This window comes from Diaporthe batatas (assembly GCF_019321695.1).
Source record: "Diaporthe batatas strain CRI 302-4 chromosome Unknown Contig00030, whole genome shotgun sequence".
NCBI classification, from domain to species: Eukaryota; Fungi; Ascomycota; class Sordariomycetes; order Diaporthales; family Diaporthaceae; genus Diaporthe; species Diaporthe batatas.
Window position 1 is genome coordinate 155,001 of NW_025408577.1, and position 16,395 is coordinate 171,395.

The 16,395-nt window shown below is 20.9% G+C and overlaps 2 protein-coding genes across 2 annotated transcripts; both read right to left on the reverse strand.

Moving 5' to 3' along the window:
- Positions 1–1,128: 1,128 nt before the first annotated feature.
- Positions 1,129–1,716, reverse strand: KVR01_013707 (uncharacterized protein; the record flags this gene model as incomplete). The annotated part of the gene is made up of 1 exon (XM_044792071.1): positions 1,129–1,716. The coding sequence occupies one exon, from the start codon at positions 1,714–1,716 to the stop codon at positions 1,129–1,131; it is 588 nt and encodes a 195-aa protein (XP_044637352.1).
- Positions 1,717–14,314: 12,598 nt separating this feature from the next.
- Positions 14,315–15,242, reverse strand: KVR01_013671 (uncharacterized protein; the record flags this gene model as incomplete). Its single annotated transcript, XM_044783636.1, has 3 exons — positions 14,315–14,620; positions 14,687–15,158; positions 15,226–15,242. The coding sequence occupies 3 exons, from the start codon at positions 15,240–15,242 to the stop codon at positions 14,315–14,317; spliced, it is 795 nt and encodes a 264-aa protein (XP_044637316.1).
- Between the last annotated feature and the right edge of the window lie 1,153 nt (positions 15,243–16,395).

Here is a 16,395-nt window from a genome sequence, read left to right on the forward strand (position 1 = left end):
GCAAACCCTGGTATTTCTCTCTCCTAGGGGCCTCCCCCTCGCCCATTTTCAGCCCTGATACTTTATGATCGGAAAGCATCATGAACTGACATAGGGCGGCTTACTATAGGACAGACCCCCATAGGATAGCCTACTCCAGGACAAATTGTCATAGGGAAATGTGTTATGCAATGGCCTCCCTGGGAACAGCTCTGAGGCAAAGTGGATTGGGGAACAGAGTCTAATGTCTTCACCTCCTGTAGGGCAGACACTTGTAGTACAATTTCTTGCGTGACGACATCCCTTAGCATCGAGTGCGCCTGTTTTCTACGTTTAGAAAGATAGATGTTGGCCTGCAGGTCACAGCCTGAGATTCGTTTTGATGATGGTTTTCATTTCCATTCGGACATGGATGTGGTAAAAGAATAGCGTATTACGACGTCTGTATTGCGAACTGATACCAATGTTATGACAAAGTCCAAACGGACGCAATGGCGGAGGGCGAGAAATGATTTCGAACAGGAAGCCTGTGACTTGGTACAGTCATGTTTTGTGTATTTCGACAACATTTTGTCCCCGACTCTGGTGATCTCACCCTGTTCTCAAAAAGGATCTTGGGTAGAGACACAACGATAGCATGTTTTTCTTGCCATGCATTGAGAATACCAGTCCCAGCGTATCCTAGGGCAAGCAAGTCCAGAGGCTAGAAAAGCATATTTTCTTTCTCCCAATTCATACTGGAATTATTTATGCGGCACACCCAATTGAATTCATGAGACTTGATTTTGAATTCCCACAGTCGAGCTGGGATGTTGGGGTACTCCTTCCTCTCCTGGCAAAACACGACTTGGATGGATCAACAACAGTTGAAATCGTTCGCTCAATAGCTTCCCTCAATTTCGTTGGCATTCGTATTGAGAAAGCCTCTGCTCGGCTACCTAGTTATAATGCCAGCTGTAATGCTCCTGGTGTATCCTGAGGCTGTAATTCAAATCGCTTGACAAAGTCTTTGTGGTATTCGTGAAGACACAATGATTTGAGAAAAAGGTCAAAGCCATTATGGATCCCGCATGGCTTTACCAAACGCTCGCCAATTCCATCACTGACTCCAGTAGCCTTGATACCGATGGCTCAAGATATCGTCAGTGATCAGGCCAGATCAATGATGAAGTTGAAATTATTAATACCGTTGTTGAGGTGAAAATAAAAGCTCTTTATATCTTTAATTCCGAAGGCATCGGCGTATTCATGAAGCATTTTCTGCACGCCTCCACCGAAAGGAGTTCGAGTAAGTAGGGTGTCAAAAGGAGGGTGATCCCGAGTGATCAAGAGGCCTTTATCCATAGGAGCGCCCATGATCTCGTAGACGTCCTTGATGAGGTCCTTCAAGGTCTGCTCATTCACGTTCGCGTAGACGATACGGCTTAGCTCGCTGAGAGAACGTCGCTCCACCGAGGTCCAGTATGACACGATTTGAGCTCTGAGGGTAAGCTTATGAGACCTTGGCCGCGGGTCATGATCTGGCGAATTGTTGTAAGCCCGTGCGATCAATAGCATGTTTGTATGCCCATCTTTGACACCGAAGGTGTTGATGGGAACAGCGGGATCTTTGCCAGTTCCACTGTGATGAATATCCGTCCACCTGGCGAAGCCGGTGTACCTGTGACTGAGGTATCCAATAGAATCTCGATTGATCCAATAGCCCCAGCTCTCGAACCTCTCAACCTGCTTCGACATGAGAATTACTCCTCAGGGGTTATCTTGCTCTCCCTGAATCGGCACAAACAGGCAACGATACTGGAGCAGTGTTTGTAAGTGATAGCTTGTGTCCAAGTGCTAGCAGGCAGGTCGAAGTTGTCGTTCTGAAGCTGCGGAAGGAAGAAGAGGTAAGAGACTTTGGGCGGCTGGCAAATCCGCGGCCTTTAAATAGGGCGTAGAATAATAGTCAGTGAGGAAAAACGGTCAGTGGAAACCGTGACAACATGGCACTCAAACAGAATGTGACTGGTGTGGCCAGGCAGAACTGTACTTAACATTGAAGTCTACAGCGTAGGCTCACCTGGGCTATAGCTCAACAAAGCCATGTTTGTGATGGCTCCAACGAATCCTTTGTTACTAAGCTTACTTGACATAATGTTATTGCTCCGAGCAAAGTAGAAGCCTGAAACTACAGAAGCAAGTCTCTCGCTCGAATTCGTGTGTGTTTGGGCAACAAGGAACGAGAAGTGGCTGGAAGGGCGAAATGTTCATTCTACGCAGAGATTCTCGAGTATAAACTACTTCCGTATCACAAGGCTGATTCATGGCGCTCGAATTCTGGTAGATCAGGGCTGTTGAAATGAAATCAGTCTGTAACACCCCTGGTCCCCGGCAACCGTTGAGCCCCAAGACCAACCAAATAGTTATGGATTGATCAGGGTATTTAAGAGCCACAATCAATGGATTACCAGTTTGCCATCACTTAGAATAGACATTCTTGAGCGTTTACCACTATATGAAGGGGCCATGTATGTCCTCAGACGTATACAGAATAGAAGTGAAACCAGCTAAACCCCTGTTGTAAAAAGCTTGGTAGGTGAAAATCAACCAACAACCAACTAACACCTGACTAACATTTAGTACACAATGCCATCACACCCCGTAATTTCGGCCCCTCTCCTCCATCTAAGGGTACCCAGACTGTAATCATCGTCAAAAACTATCACAATCGCCATCGCAGGTCGCGACCAGGAACCTGACTGCGCTCGATCTTCATGGTCGTAACATCATGGCTCCTATTCCCAGCAGGCTTTTGCAACTGCCGCCCGAAATATCGTCGACCATCCCGTCCTACTTACCAAACCGCGACATTAAGAAACTCCGGCTGACTTGCAAGGCTCTGTGTGCCATCGCACCGCTGCAAATAGACCGTGTCTTCTTGTCCGCAAACCCGCGCAACATCGAGGTCTTCCGGGCGATCGCTGATCACTAGGTTCTATATCAGAGAGTCGTTGAAATTAAAGTTAATAAGAATTTAATTATATTATTTATATTATTAAATAAAATTAAATTAAAAATAAAATATATAAAATATATAAAATATATAAAATATATAAAATATATAAAATATATAAAATATATAAAATATATAAAATATATAAAATATATAAAATATATAAAATATATAAAATATATAAAATATATAAAATATATAAAATATATAAAATATATAAAATATATAAAATAGATAAAATAGATAAAATATATAAAATATATAAAATATATAATATATAAAATATATAAAATATATAAAATATATAAAATATATAAAATATATAAAATATATAAAATATATAAAATATATAAAATATATAAAATATATAAAATATATAAAATATATAAAATATATAAAATATAATATATTATAATATATAAAATATAAAACTTTTAATATAAAATTAAAAACTTATAATTATAATTTATTAATTAATATTTATTTAAATATTATATTATATTATTATTTAATTAAATTTTTATTTTATTTAATTTTTAAATATATTTAATATTTTTAATAAAATTAAATATTTAAATATTTTAAATTTAAATATAAAAGTCTTATAAATTTTAATTTATATAAAATTAAATTTATAATCTTTAAATTTTTAAAAATTAAAATTTATTTTTATATAATATTAAATTTAATTATTAATAATTTTTTATTTTTAAATTATTAAAATTATAAACTTAAATAATAAAATATAATTATTTTTAAATTATTTTATTTATAAAGTTAATAAATAAATATTTATATAAATAAAATTAAAACTTTTAAAAATAATAATTTTATATATTTATTTTAATTAATTTATTTAAATTATATAATATTTTATATAAATTATTTATATTTTTAATTTTATTTATAAATTAAAAATAAATAATTAAAGTTTTAAAAAGTAAAATATAATATATTTTTAAAGATTAATTTAATTAAATTTATTATATAAAACTTTTATAATAACTTTATAATTTATTATATTTATTATATTATTTATTATTAAAAACATTTTTATATTAATATATTAAATTATATTTAATTTATTTAAATTAATACTATTAGTTTATTAAAAGTTAAAATTATTATAAATTATAAATTAATTTTAATATTATTAAATATTATATATAAAATTATTATATAATTTAAATAAATATAAATTAATTAAAATAAATAAAAATAAAAGCTATTATTTTTAAAAGTTTTAATTTTACTTTATTTAAATTTATAATTTTAATAACTTTATTATAAAAAATAATTATTAATAATTAAATTTATAATTATTTAAAATAAATCTTTATTTTAAAAATTATTATTATTTAAAATAATTAATATATTTTAAAAATTAAAGAATTATAAGTTTAATTTAAAATAAATTAAAATTTATAAAAACTTTAAAATTTAATTTAATTTATTTTCAAAGAAATATTAAATAAATATAAGAAAAGTTTAAATAGAGTTAAATTAAATTATAATATAATAAAATAATTAAAAAAATTAATTAAAAATATAATTATAAATCTTTTAACTTTATATTTAAAAAGTTAAAATAATATATATATATTATAAGTAATTAATATAAAAATTATTATTAAAAGTAATTATTATTATTATTAATTAATTTAATTTATATATAAAAGTAGTAAAAATAATATAAATTAATAATAGTTAAAGGTTTATTTAATTAAATAATAAAATATTTAATTAAGTTAGTTAAACCTTACTAATTAAACTTAATTTATATATATATATATAAACTTATTAGCCTTATAATAACTAATTTATTATAACTTATTATTTTATATTAATAACTTTTAATTTTTAAAATTAAAGTTTAATATTTTTCTTTTAATTAATTAAAAACTTTATTTATTAATAAAATAATTTCTAATTAAATTATTACATTACTTAAAATTATTATTAAATATTTAATTATAATTTATTTAATATAAATATTATAAAAATATTATAAATTAATATTTTTATAAATTATTTAATCTACTTAAATTTAAATTACTTTAATAAATAAAATTAACTTTAAATTACTAATTAACTAATTACTTATTAGGCCGTTATTAAATAGTATTAACTATTAACGTTAAACTAGTCGGCTAGTCGATTAGTTAGCCCTTCTAATAGTTTCTTCTTTTATAGCGAACTATTACTTACTTTATTAGTCCTTTATCTTCTTAATTAAGGGTGTTATTTTAATTAAAGATCTTATTTTCTACTTAGTTAGCTATATAGGTAGTTAAAGTATTTAAATAAGGTTAAAAAGGGTTTAAAGAGGTAGTTTAATACTTAGCTTAATATAAATACTATTAGAATAAAGGTTATTATAAAAATCTTTAAAAAGCTTTAACTTAACTTATTTAAAATAATTATTTTAATTTTTAAAAGTTTTATAAAAGTATTAAAAATTCTTATTAAAGTAATAATTAAAGTTATTAATAAACCATTAAATTTTATTATTATTAGTTTTAATAGCTATATATTTCTCCTTATAAATATTATTAATATATTTTTTTATTTTATTTTTTAATTTAAACTTTTTTTTATAGTATAGGTAGGAGTACTATTAGTGTGCGCCTATAGTAGCTATGGACGACTTTATCCTAAGAGACTTAGGGTTGTGGCAGCTATACTACTAGAGTGTCTTCTGCTTAGGTGTTGCAAGAGAGAGAGAAAGAGAGAGAGAGAGAGAAGTTAAGTGAGCATATGAAAGTCGCTTGCTTAATCGATTGCTTAGGTGATGTAAGGGTAGGTAGGGCAGGTAAATAGGTTGACTGGCAGGTAGCTAAACGGGTTGGCGGGCACGCAGCTAAACGCCAGTTCGAGGGTCTGGTTGGTAGGCTCGAATTATCGGTTACGATAGAGAGAGAGAGAGAGTTGTTATGAGAGAGTTGCAAGACTTACCCAGCGAAGGGGTCCTACTTATTTTCTGCCGCTAGAGAGAGAGTAGTCGGCTTAAAAGTCTTATATAGGCTTGAGTTATCACATAAGGTTGTCTTTTTATAGTACCTAAGTAGCTTAAACTTCACCTTCTTTAGGCTATAACGATAATAATAATATCGTTAATTCGTCCTCTTTAAGGATTATAATAGTAAAGTAACCTTACTAATTTATCCCTTAAGAGGACTTAATATCTAAATAGTTTAAATAATTTACTTTATTATTAAAAGTTAGTTAATAATTAATTAGTATTAATTAGCTTAACTTATATATAAAAAGTAGTAAAAGTAGTATAAATTAATAATAGTTAGAGATCTACCTAGCTAGATAGTAAAGCGTTTAATTAGATTAGCTAGACTTTATTAACTAAACTTAGTTTATATATATATATAGATCTACTAACTTTATAGTAACTAATTTACTATAGCTTATTATTTCTATATATATTATATTATAATTATTATTTAATAAATAATTTATAAAATATAAAAATAAATTATTAAAGATTTAATATTAATAAAATAAATAAAAGTATTTTAAAATAAAATATAATTTAATATATTAAAATTAAATTTAAATTAATTTAATTTAATTTTATTATATATTAATAATTTAATATATTAATATAAATAAATATTTATAATAATAAATAATATTATAAATATAATAAATTATAAAATTATTATAATATATTTTATATATTAAATTTAATTAAATTTAATTTTAAAATATATAATATTTTATTTATTAAAAACTTTAATTAATTATTTTTTTAATAATATATTTAAAATAATTTAAATAACTTTAATAAAATATTAATATAAAATTTATATTATATTTATATATAAATATAATATAAATATAAAATATATATTATTAAATATTAATTTTAATTAAATATATTTATATATATATTATATATAATTTATATTTTATATATTTTATTTATTATTTATATAATATTTATATTTAATATTAATATTATAAATATATATAATATAAATAAAAGATTTAATTTATATATATATTTATTTTTAAATATAAAATTAAAAGATTTATAATTATAAAATTTTAATTAATTTTAATTAATTATTTTATTTAATTATAATTTAATTATAATTCTTAATTTAATTTAAATTACTCTTTAAGTTTTTAATTTTTATATTTTTAAAAATATTAAAGTTTTATATTCTTTAAATTTAAGTTTAATACTTTTATAAATTATAATATATTTTAAATTAACTTTATAATTTCTAATATTTTAAAAATAAATAAATTATTTTAAATATTAATAACTTTTTTATAAAAGATTTATTTTATATAATTATAAACTTAATTATTAATAATTATTTTTTTATAAAGTTATTAAAATTATAAATTTAAATAGTAAAATATAATTACTTTATTTAATTATATTTTAATTAAATAATATAATAAGTTAAATAATTATTTTAAAATAATATTATTTAATAAGTAATTATTAAAATAAAGTTAAAATTTTAAAAATAATAACTTTATTTTAATTAATTTTAATTAATTAATATAAATTATATAATAAATTTAATAATTATATATAATATTTATTAATATTAAATTAAATAATATATAATTTATAATAGTTTTAACTTTTAATAAAATAATAATATTTATTTAAATTAATTAAATATAATTTAATATATTAATATAAAAATATTTTTAAATAATAAATAATATTATAAATAATTATAAAGTTATTATAAAAGTTTTATATAATAAATTTAATTAAATTAATTTTTAATATATATATATATATATATATATATTAACTTTTATTATTTATTTTAATTTAATAATAAAATTTAAAAATATTAATAACTTATATATATATATATAATTAAAGAGTTTATAAATAGAAAGAAAGTTTAAAAATAAATAAAATAAATTTATTTAAAATTAAATTTTAAAGTTTTATATTATTAATATTAAAAGTTTAATTATTAAATTTTAAAGTTTTACTTTATTAACTTTAAAAATTTAATTCTTTTTTAAAAGTATATATAAATATTTTAAAAATAATATTTTATTTTAATTAAATATATTTATATATATATATATTACTTTTATTTATAAAATATAAAATTATATTTTTAATTTATATTTTATATTTTATATTTTTATATTTTATATTTTTATATTTTATATTTTATATTTTTATATTTTTATATTTTTATATTTTTATATTTTATATTTTTATATTTTTATATTTTATATTTTATATTTTTATATTTTATATTTTTATATTATTATATAATTAAATAAAGTTTTATTAATAATAATTATATTTAAAATTATTTAATTATTAAATATTTCTTTTAATATATATTATAATTATAATTATTAATAAAATTATAATTTTAATTCTTTTAATTAAATTTTACTTAATTCTTTTATTATATTATAATTTAACTCTTTTAAATATAAAGTTAAAAACTTATAATTATAAAATTTTAATTAATTTTAATTTGACTATTTTATTATATTATAATTTAATCTAACTTTATTTAAACCTTTATTTAAATTTATTTAATATTCTTTTCTTTAAATAAATTAAATTTAAATTAAAACTTTTAAATCTAAGTTTAAAATTCTTATAAATCTTAATTCACTTTAAATTAAACTTATAATTTTTAACTTTTTAAAATATATTAATTATTTTAAATAATAATAACTTTTTTAAAATAGAGATTTACCTTTATATAATTATAAATTTAATTATTAATAATTATTTCTCTTTTTATTTATAATAAAATTATTAAAATTATAAACCTAAATATTATATATAATAATAAAATATAATTACCTTATTTTATTATCTTTTAATTTAACTAAGCGACTCTTTTAAGTAGTTTTACTTATAATATAATAGAGTTAATAAATAAGTATTTATTTATAAAGTAAAGTTAAAACTTTAGTTAAAGGAATAATAACTTTATTTTCACTTATTTTAACTAACTTATATTTAAAAGGCCTAAGTTATATAGCGAATTTAACACTTATATATAATACTTATTAATATTAAACTAACCTATAGTTTATAATAACTTTAACCTTTAATAAATTAATAACACTAACTTAAACTAATTAAATATAATTTAATATATTAATATAAAAAGTATTTTTAATAATTAATAGTATTATAAATATAGATTATAAAATTATTATAAAAAGTCTTATATAATAAACTTAATTAAATTAATTTTTAAAAATATATTATATTTTATTTTTAAAACTTTAATTATTTACTTTTAATTTAATAGTAAAATTGAAAAAATATAAATAGTTTATATTATAATTTAATTTAATTTTAACTTTTCTAACTCTTTTAAATTTATTTAATATTTAAAATTTAAATTTAAAACTATTATAATTTAATTTAATTTAAATTCAATTTATAATTCTTTTTTAAAAATATAATTATTTTATTTAAAATTATTTTTAATTTAATAAATTATATAATAAATTAAATAATTATTTTTAAATACTTTTATTAATAATATTATAAAATTAAAAATAAATATTTATTTATAAATTATAATTAAAACTTTAATTAAAAATAATATTTTTATTTTTATTTATTTTAATTAATTTATATTTATATTTAAAAGCTATTATCTATTTATTTAATAATTATATTTACTTACCTCATTCCTATTAACTACTTATTTAATATTAATTTTTCTAAATAACTTCCTTATATTTATAAATACCTTCTAAATTAATATTAAAAGACTTTATAATATAATTTCCTTTTTTAATTTTTAATACTTTTAATATAAACCTCTTTTAATACCTCTTTTAATACCCTTTTTAATACTTTTTTTAGCACCTTTTTTAACACCTCTTTTAATATACCTTCTAATAGACCTTCTAAGTTATATATATTTAAATATTAACTAAATATTTAGATATTAATTAAATATTAAAAAGTTAAAAGTTTAAAGTATTAAAGGGTTAGAAGGAATATTAAAAGGTTAAAAAAAGTATAATCTTTACTTTTACCTTTTTAACTTTTAACCTTCTAATATTTAATTAATATTTAAATACTTAATTAATTCCTAAATATATATAAATTAAATAATAAAGGTAAAGATAAAAATAAAGGTAAAGAAATATTAAAGGAATATTAAAAGGTTTATATTAAAAATATTAAAAATTTAAGAATTTTAATTAAATATATAGTTTTATATAAGCTTTATATATAAATTTTATATTAAATAAATAATTAAAAAAGTTAAATAAATAAATATAATTATTAAATAAATAAATATTAATTTATATTTAAATTATATAATAAATTTAATATTTATATAAAATCTTTTAATATTAAATTAAATAATTTATAATTTATAAACTTTTAATTATTAATAAATTTATAAAAATAATTTAAATTAATATAATTTAATATATTAATATAAAAGTATACTTATTAATAATAAATAATATTATTAATAATTATAAAAGTATTATAAGATTTTATATAATAAATTTAATTAAATTAAATACTTAAAAATATATTATATTTTAAATTTTTAAAAGTTTTATTATTTATTTTAATTTAATAAAAGTTAAAAATTATTAATAATTTATATAATATTTTATTATTTTAATTTTATTTTTAAAAAATTAAATATATAAATTTAAATTTAATAAATATTATATTCTTTTAAAAACTTATAATTATTAAATTATTATTATTTTTATAATATATTATATAAATAACTTATTTAAAACTTATAAAAACTATTTTTAAGAATAAAAAAGCTTTAAAAAATAATATAAATAAAAATTAAAATTAAAAACTTTATAATAATAATATTTTATTTTTATTTACTTATTTTATTTATTTATTTTAATAATATATTACTATTTTTTTAAATTAATTAATTAAAAGTTAAAAATTAAAATTAAAATTAATATTAATTAAAATAAAGTTTAATTAATTATATAAAGAAATTAAAGGAAATAATTTTAATTAATTAAAAACTTTAAAAAAGTTTTAATTTAAATTAAAAGTATTCTTTTATATACTTATTAAAAAGTAAAATTATTAAGAATTTTAATTTATATTTTAATTCTTTAATTAATAAAAGTTTAAATAAAATAAAATTATAATTATTAAATTTATAAAAATTAAAATTATATTTTAATATTATTTTCTTAATAAATTAATATTTTATTTTTTAATATAAACTTTTAAATTTTATTATTTTTAGTTTTAAAATATTATAAAACTTAAAACTATTTTTAAAGAAATAATATAATAATTATTAATAAGTTTATTTAATTAAATAATAAAATATTTAAATAAATTAATTAAATTTATTAATTAAACTTAATTTATATATATATATAAATTATTTATTATTAACTTATAATAATTTATTTATTATAACTTTTATTTTATTAATATTTTTTAATTTTAAAATCTTTTTTAATTAATTAAAAGCTTTATTTATTAATAAAATAAGTTTTAATTAAATTATTAAATTATTTAAAATTATTATTAAATATATAATTATAATTTAATTAATTTAAATAGTTTAAAAATACTTTATATTAATATTTTATAAATTATTTAATTTATTTAAATTTAAATTATTTTAATAAATAAAATTAACTTTAATTATTTATTAAATTATTATTAAATAATTATTAATTATAATTATATTTAATTAGTTAATACCTTTTAATAATATTTTTTCTTTTATAATTAATATTTTAAATTAATATTTTATAAGTTATTTAATTATTTATTAAGTTATTATTAATTACTTATTAATTATAATTACTTATTAATTAATTTATAATTATTAATTAGTTTAATTAATTCTTTTAATAATCTTTTTTATTTTTTTATTTATATACTTAATTAAATTATTTAATTAATAGTTAATTAATAATTATTAAAAGTAAAACTTATTTTAAATATAAATAATTATTTATATAATAATTTAAGTAAAAATTATTTTAATAAATTATTTAATTAATTAAATTAATTAATTAAATTAATTAAATATATTAAATATAATTTTATATAATAAATATATTATTATTTTATTTATATAATTATATACTTTATTTATAAAATTATTATTTTTATTTAAAAGTTTTTAAAAAGTAATTAAAGGTTAATAAAAGTATTTAATAAATTAATAAATTATTAATTATTAATTTAAAAGCTTATTAAATAAATATAAATTATTAATTATAAAAAAATTTATTATAATTATTTATAGTTTTATACTTTTATTAATTATTATAAAAGGTTTATTATAAAAAAGTTATAAAAGTTATTTAATAAAAAAGTTTTATTTAATTATTAAAAAATTATATATATTTTAAGTTTTAATAAATAATTATAATTATTTTAAACTATTTATTAAAAATATAATTAAAAGTTTAATAATAAAAGGTTTTAAATTTATAATTAAATAAATATAAAGTTTTTAAAGTATAATAAAGTATAATAAAGTAAATAAAGTATAATAAAGTATATAAAATAATAAAAAAGTTTATAAATTTTATTAATATATATTTAATTAAATTTCTATTAAATTAATAATAATATAAATTATAAACTATTTATATTTTTTAGTTTTATTATTAAATTAAAAGTAAATAATTAAAGTTTTAAAGAGATAAAATATAATATATTTTTAAAGATTAATTTAATTAAGTTTATTATATAAAACTTTTATAATAATTTTATAATTTATATTTATATTAATATTTATTATTAAAAATATCTTTTATGTTAATATATTAAGTTATATTTAATTTATTTAAATTAATATTATTAATTTAATAAAGATTAAAGTTATTATAAATTATAGGTTAATTTTAATACTATTAAGTATTATATATAATATTATTATATAACTTAAGTAAGTTAGTTAAAATAGATAAAAATAAAAGCTATTATTCCTTTAAAGGTTCTAGCTTTATTTAAGTAAACATTTATTTATTAACTCTATAAATAAAACTACTTAAAAGTAGTTACTTAAACTACTATATTACTAAATTAAGAGATAACCTTTAGGTAAAGTAATTATATTTTATTATTTAAGTTTATAATTTTAATAGTTTATAAATAAAAAAATAACTATTAATAATTAGATTTATAATTATATAAAGGTAGACTTTTACTTTAAGAAGAAGTTATTATTATTTAAAATAATTAATATACTTCTAAAAAGCTAAGGGATTATAAATTTAATTTAAAGTATATTAAGATTTATAAAATTTTAAACTTAAACTTAAAGGTTTTAATTTAAATTTAACTTACTTAAAGAGAAAATACTAAATAAGCTTAAAGAAAGATTTAAATAAAGTTAGAAACTAAACTAGATTATAATATAATAAAATAGTTAAATACAAATTAATTAGAAAATTATAATTATAAGTTTTTAACTTTATACTTAAAAGGAATTAATAATAATATAAATATTTATAATAAAGAGTTTAATATTAAAAGTTATAATAAAAATATTTTTAATAATAAATTAATATTTAAACTTTAAAGAACTTTATTATATTAATATAATTATTTTAATAGTAAGAACTTATAAAGAATTTAACTACTTTAAAGTAACTAATTATCTTTTAAACTTTATTATTAAAAATTAATTAATAATTAATTAATATTAATTAACTTACTTATATATAAATAAGTAAAATTATATATATTAATATTAATTAAAAGTTTATTTAATTAAATAATAAAATATTTAAATAAATTAATTAAACTTATTAATTAAACTTAACTTATATATATATAAATTACTTATTATTTACTTATAGTAATTAATTTATTATAATCTATTATTCTTATAATAATATAAAACTATAATAAAACTTTTATTTTATAATATATTATAATAATATATTTTATTTTATTTAAAAATATAATATAATTATTCTTATAAAATGTTAATTTTATAATAATTATTAAAATATTTAAATCAATAATATTATATAATTAAAATTTAAAATATATTTAATATATATTTTTATATTTTTCTTTTAAATTAATTTAATAATTAAAATATATATTTATTTAATAATAAGTATAATATTTATTTTAATAAGTATTAATATTTATTCTCTTATATAAAGTAAGTTAATAAGTATTATAATAATAACCTATTATATTTTTATAATTATTATTAATATCGAATATTTTAAATAACTAGGTCTTAAGCGTTTACCACTATTTAAATTCACTATATCTTTATACAAATGTGTGCGGAATAGATAGGACACTAGTTAACACCGACCATCGAATTATCCGGTTCCCATGGGTTGTTTAAGGTATCAGCCAGCGGTGATGACCCTCTCGCTGAAACGCATCTTCATCTGATCAACTGGAGAATGTACAACACGACTGATATCATACACCTCCTCCTCTATGATACCATCATAGCCGATCTTGACAAAGTCGAAAAGACGGACTGTTAGTAAAAGTACGATACGCATTTCCACCATGACAAGTTCTTGTGCAATGCAGTTGCGTGGGCCGCGCTCGAACGGCCGGTAAGAAATATTTCGCATGTGTTTCCCGGTCTCTTCACTTTCTAAGAAACGTTCAGGGCGGAAATCCTCAGCATCTTCGCCCCAGCACTGTGTACGAAGAAAGTGTGAGTGATCCTTTGGATGCTAACCTCTGCCACGGGTGCCAAGACTCACCTTTGGATTTTTCATCAGAATATAATTATTGATAAAGAAAATTGCACCTGGCTCAACCAGCACAGACTCGCCATCAACCTCAACTACAGTGTTTGCCGTGATCTCGCGTGTTGTACCAGAAATTCCCCTCAGTCGCAATGTTTCTTTGATCACCGCACTCGTGTAGGGGATGTCCTGCAACAACTGAGGCTTTTCGCGTAGTTGCGCTGAGTCGCTAGCGACTCCTGGGCCGAGGACCATGTCGAGCTCCGCGCGCAGCTTCCCTAGGACTTCAGGGTGCTTCCACAAGTAGAAGAAGCACCACTGCAGTGCGCATGACGTCGTGTCCTGTCCGGCCAGCAGAAGTGTCTTGGCTTGATCGACGGCTTCCTGGAGTAGTGAAGGGGTGAGCGCGTCTGAGCCAAGGTAACGAGCGGCGAAGCCGGATTTCGGGTCTTGTTGGATGACAGAGGCTAGTCTTGTGTCAAGAGTCCTTGAGAGGGGTTGGAGTCAGTACGGCCTTACGCAGCAGGACGGAAAGGCTTTCCCAGCTAGTGTACCTTTTGAGGCGCCTCATCTTACGCCACGCAGATATACGCCCATAGAGTGCTGACAATCCGGACCCGAAAAAGAGGGGTTGGACAGCCACACCCTCACGGAGACAAGTTAGGATACCGTCTATCCCCTTTTCTTTCTCACCATGAGATGATGTCTGAGCGTCGAAGTTGTATCCAATTAAACAACTACTGATAACATCAGTGGCGAGGTCAGCGAGGAGGTCGCCAAGAGTCACGTCCACCTGCTGCCTCGATGCTAGGAGCAAGATGTTGAGAAATATATCTGTGTGGTCTATGATTCGATTGATTGATGAATACACCGCCTTCGGTTGAAACACTGCGGTTGGATGTCAGCCGAGCCACCAAAAGTCTACCAATCAGATCTCAATTCGACTCACTGGGATTAAGTCGCTGGCGTACAGGCCGCCATGCCCGGCCCTTAAAACGCCTGTCAACACCTCGCTGGGAGCCCCTGTGCATACTCTTCTCTCATGCCCCTACACTCACCTGTGCGATGGAAAGTGAAGTTGCTCCAAGCAATGCTTTCAGGCTGGAAGGTGTTTTCATCTTGGGTGTTGACCATGGCTCTCTGGTTGTCGCTCTCGAGAACCTTTCCGCGATATTTGGGTCCGAAATGATGATCATGGGCGCTTGCTGAGGCCAGAGATCGACAAGAAACCAATCTGGGCGGTTGAGATCCTTCCATATCTTGTACAGACCATAATCTGCCACCAAAGTATCAGTTTCCGAGTTTTAGCCGGTTGTCATGCGACTAATGAATATGCTTGAGACTCGCCTGGATGTTTGTCAGAAGCCAGCATAGGTGCCATGTTGTGCAAGTTTCCGCTAGTCCATGACCTCGGTGCTCCAGGAAGCTTCCTCCACGAAAGCCTGATAAGCAGCGTCTTTCTAAGGAGTTCAAGCCAAGAGAGGAAGAAGAAGAATGAAGCAGTAGCAACAACTGCAAGCATGAAGGAAAACTGGGACATGATGAGGGTAAGAGGAAATGTGAGGTGGATGGAAAGAAAGGATTCCTCGAGACTAAAGACTAGAGAATGGAGTTGAAGGTGTCGATTCAACTCGACAGCGCGCAGCGTTCTGCAGGACCATGTCCATAAGCATGGTTATCATCATAGATATGTGAGCCGGCTGCTACATACCTAGGACACCTCC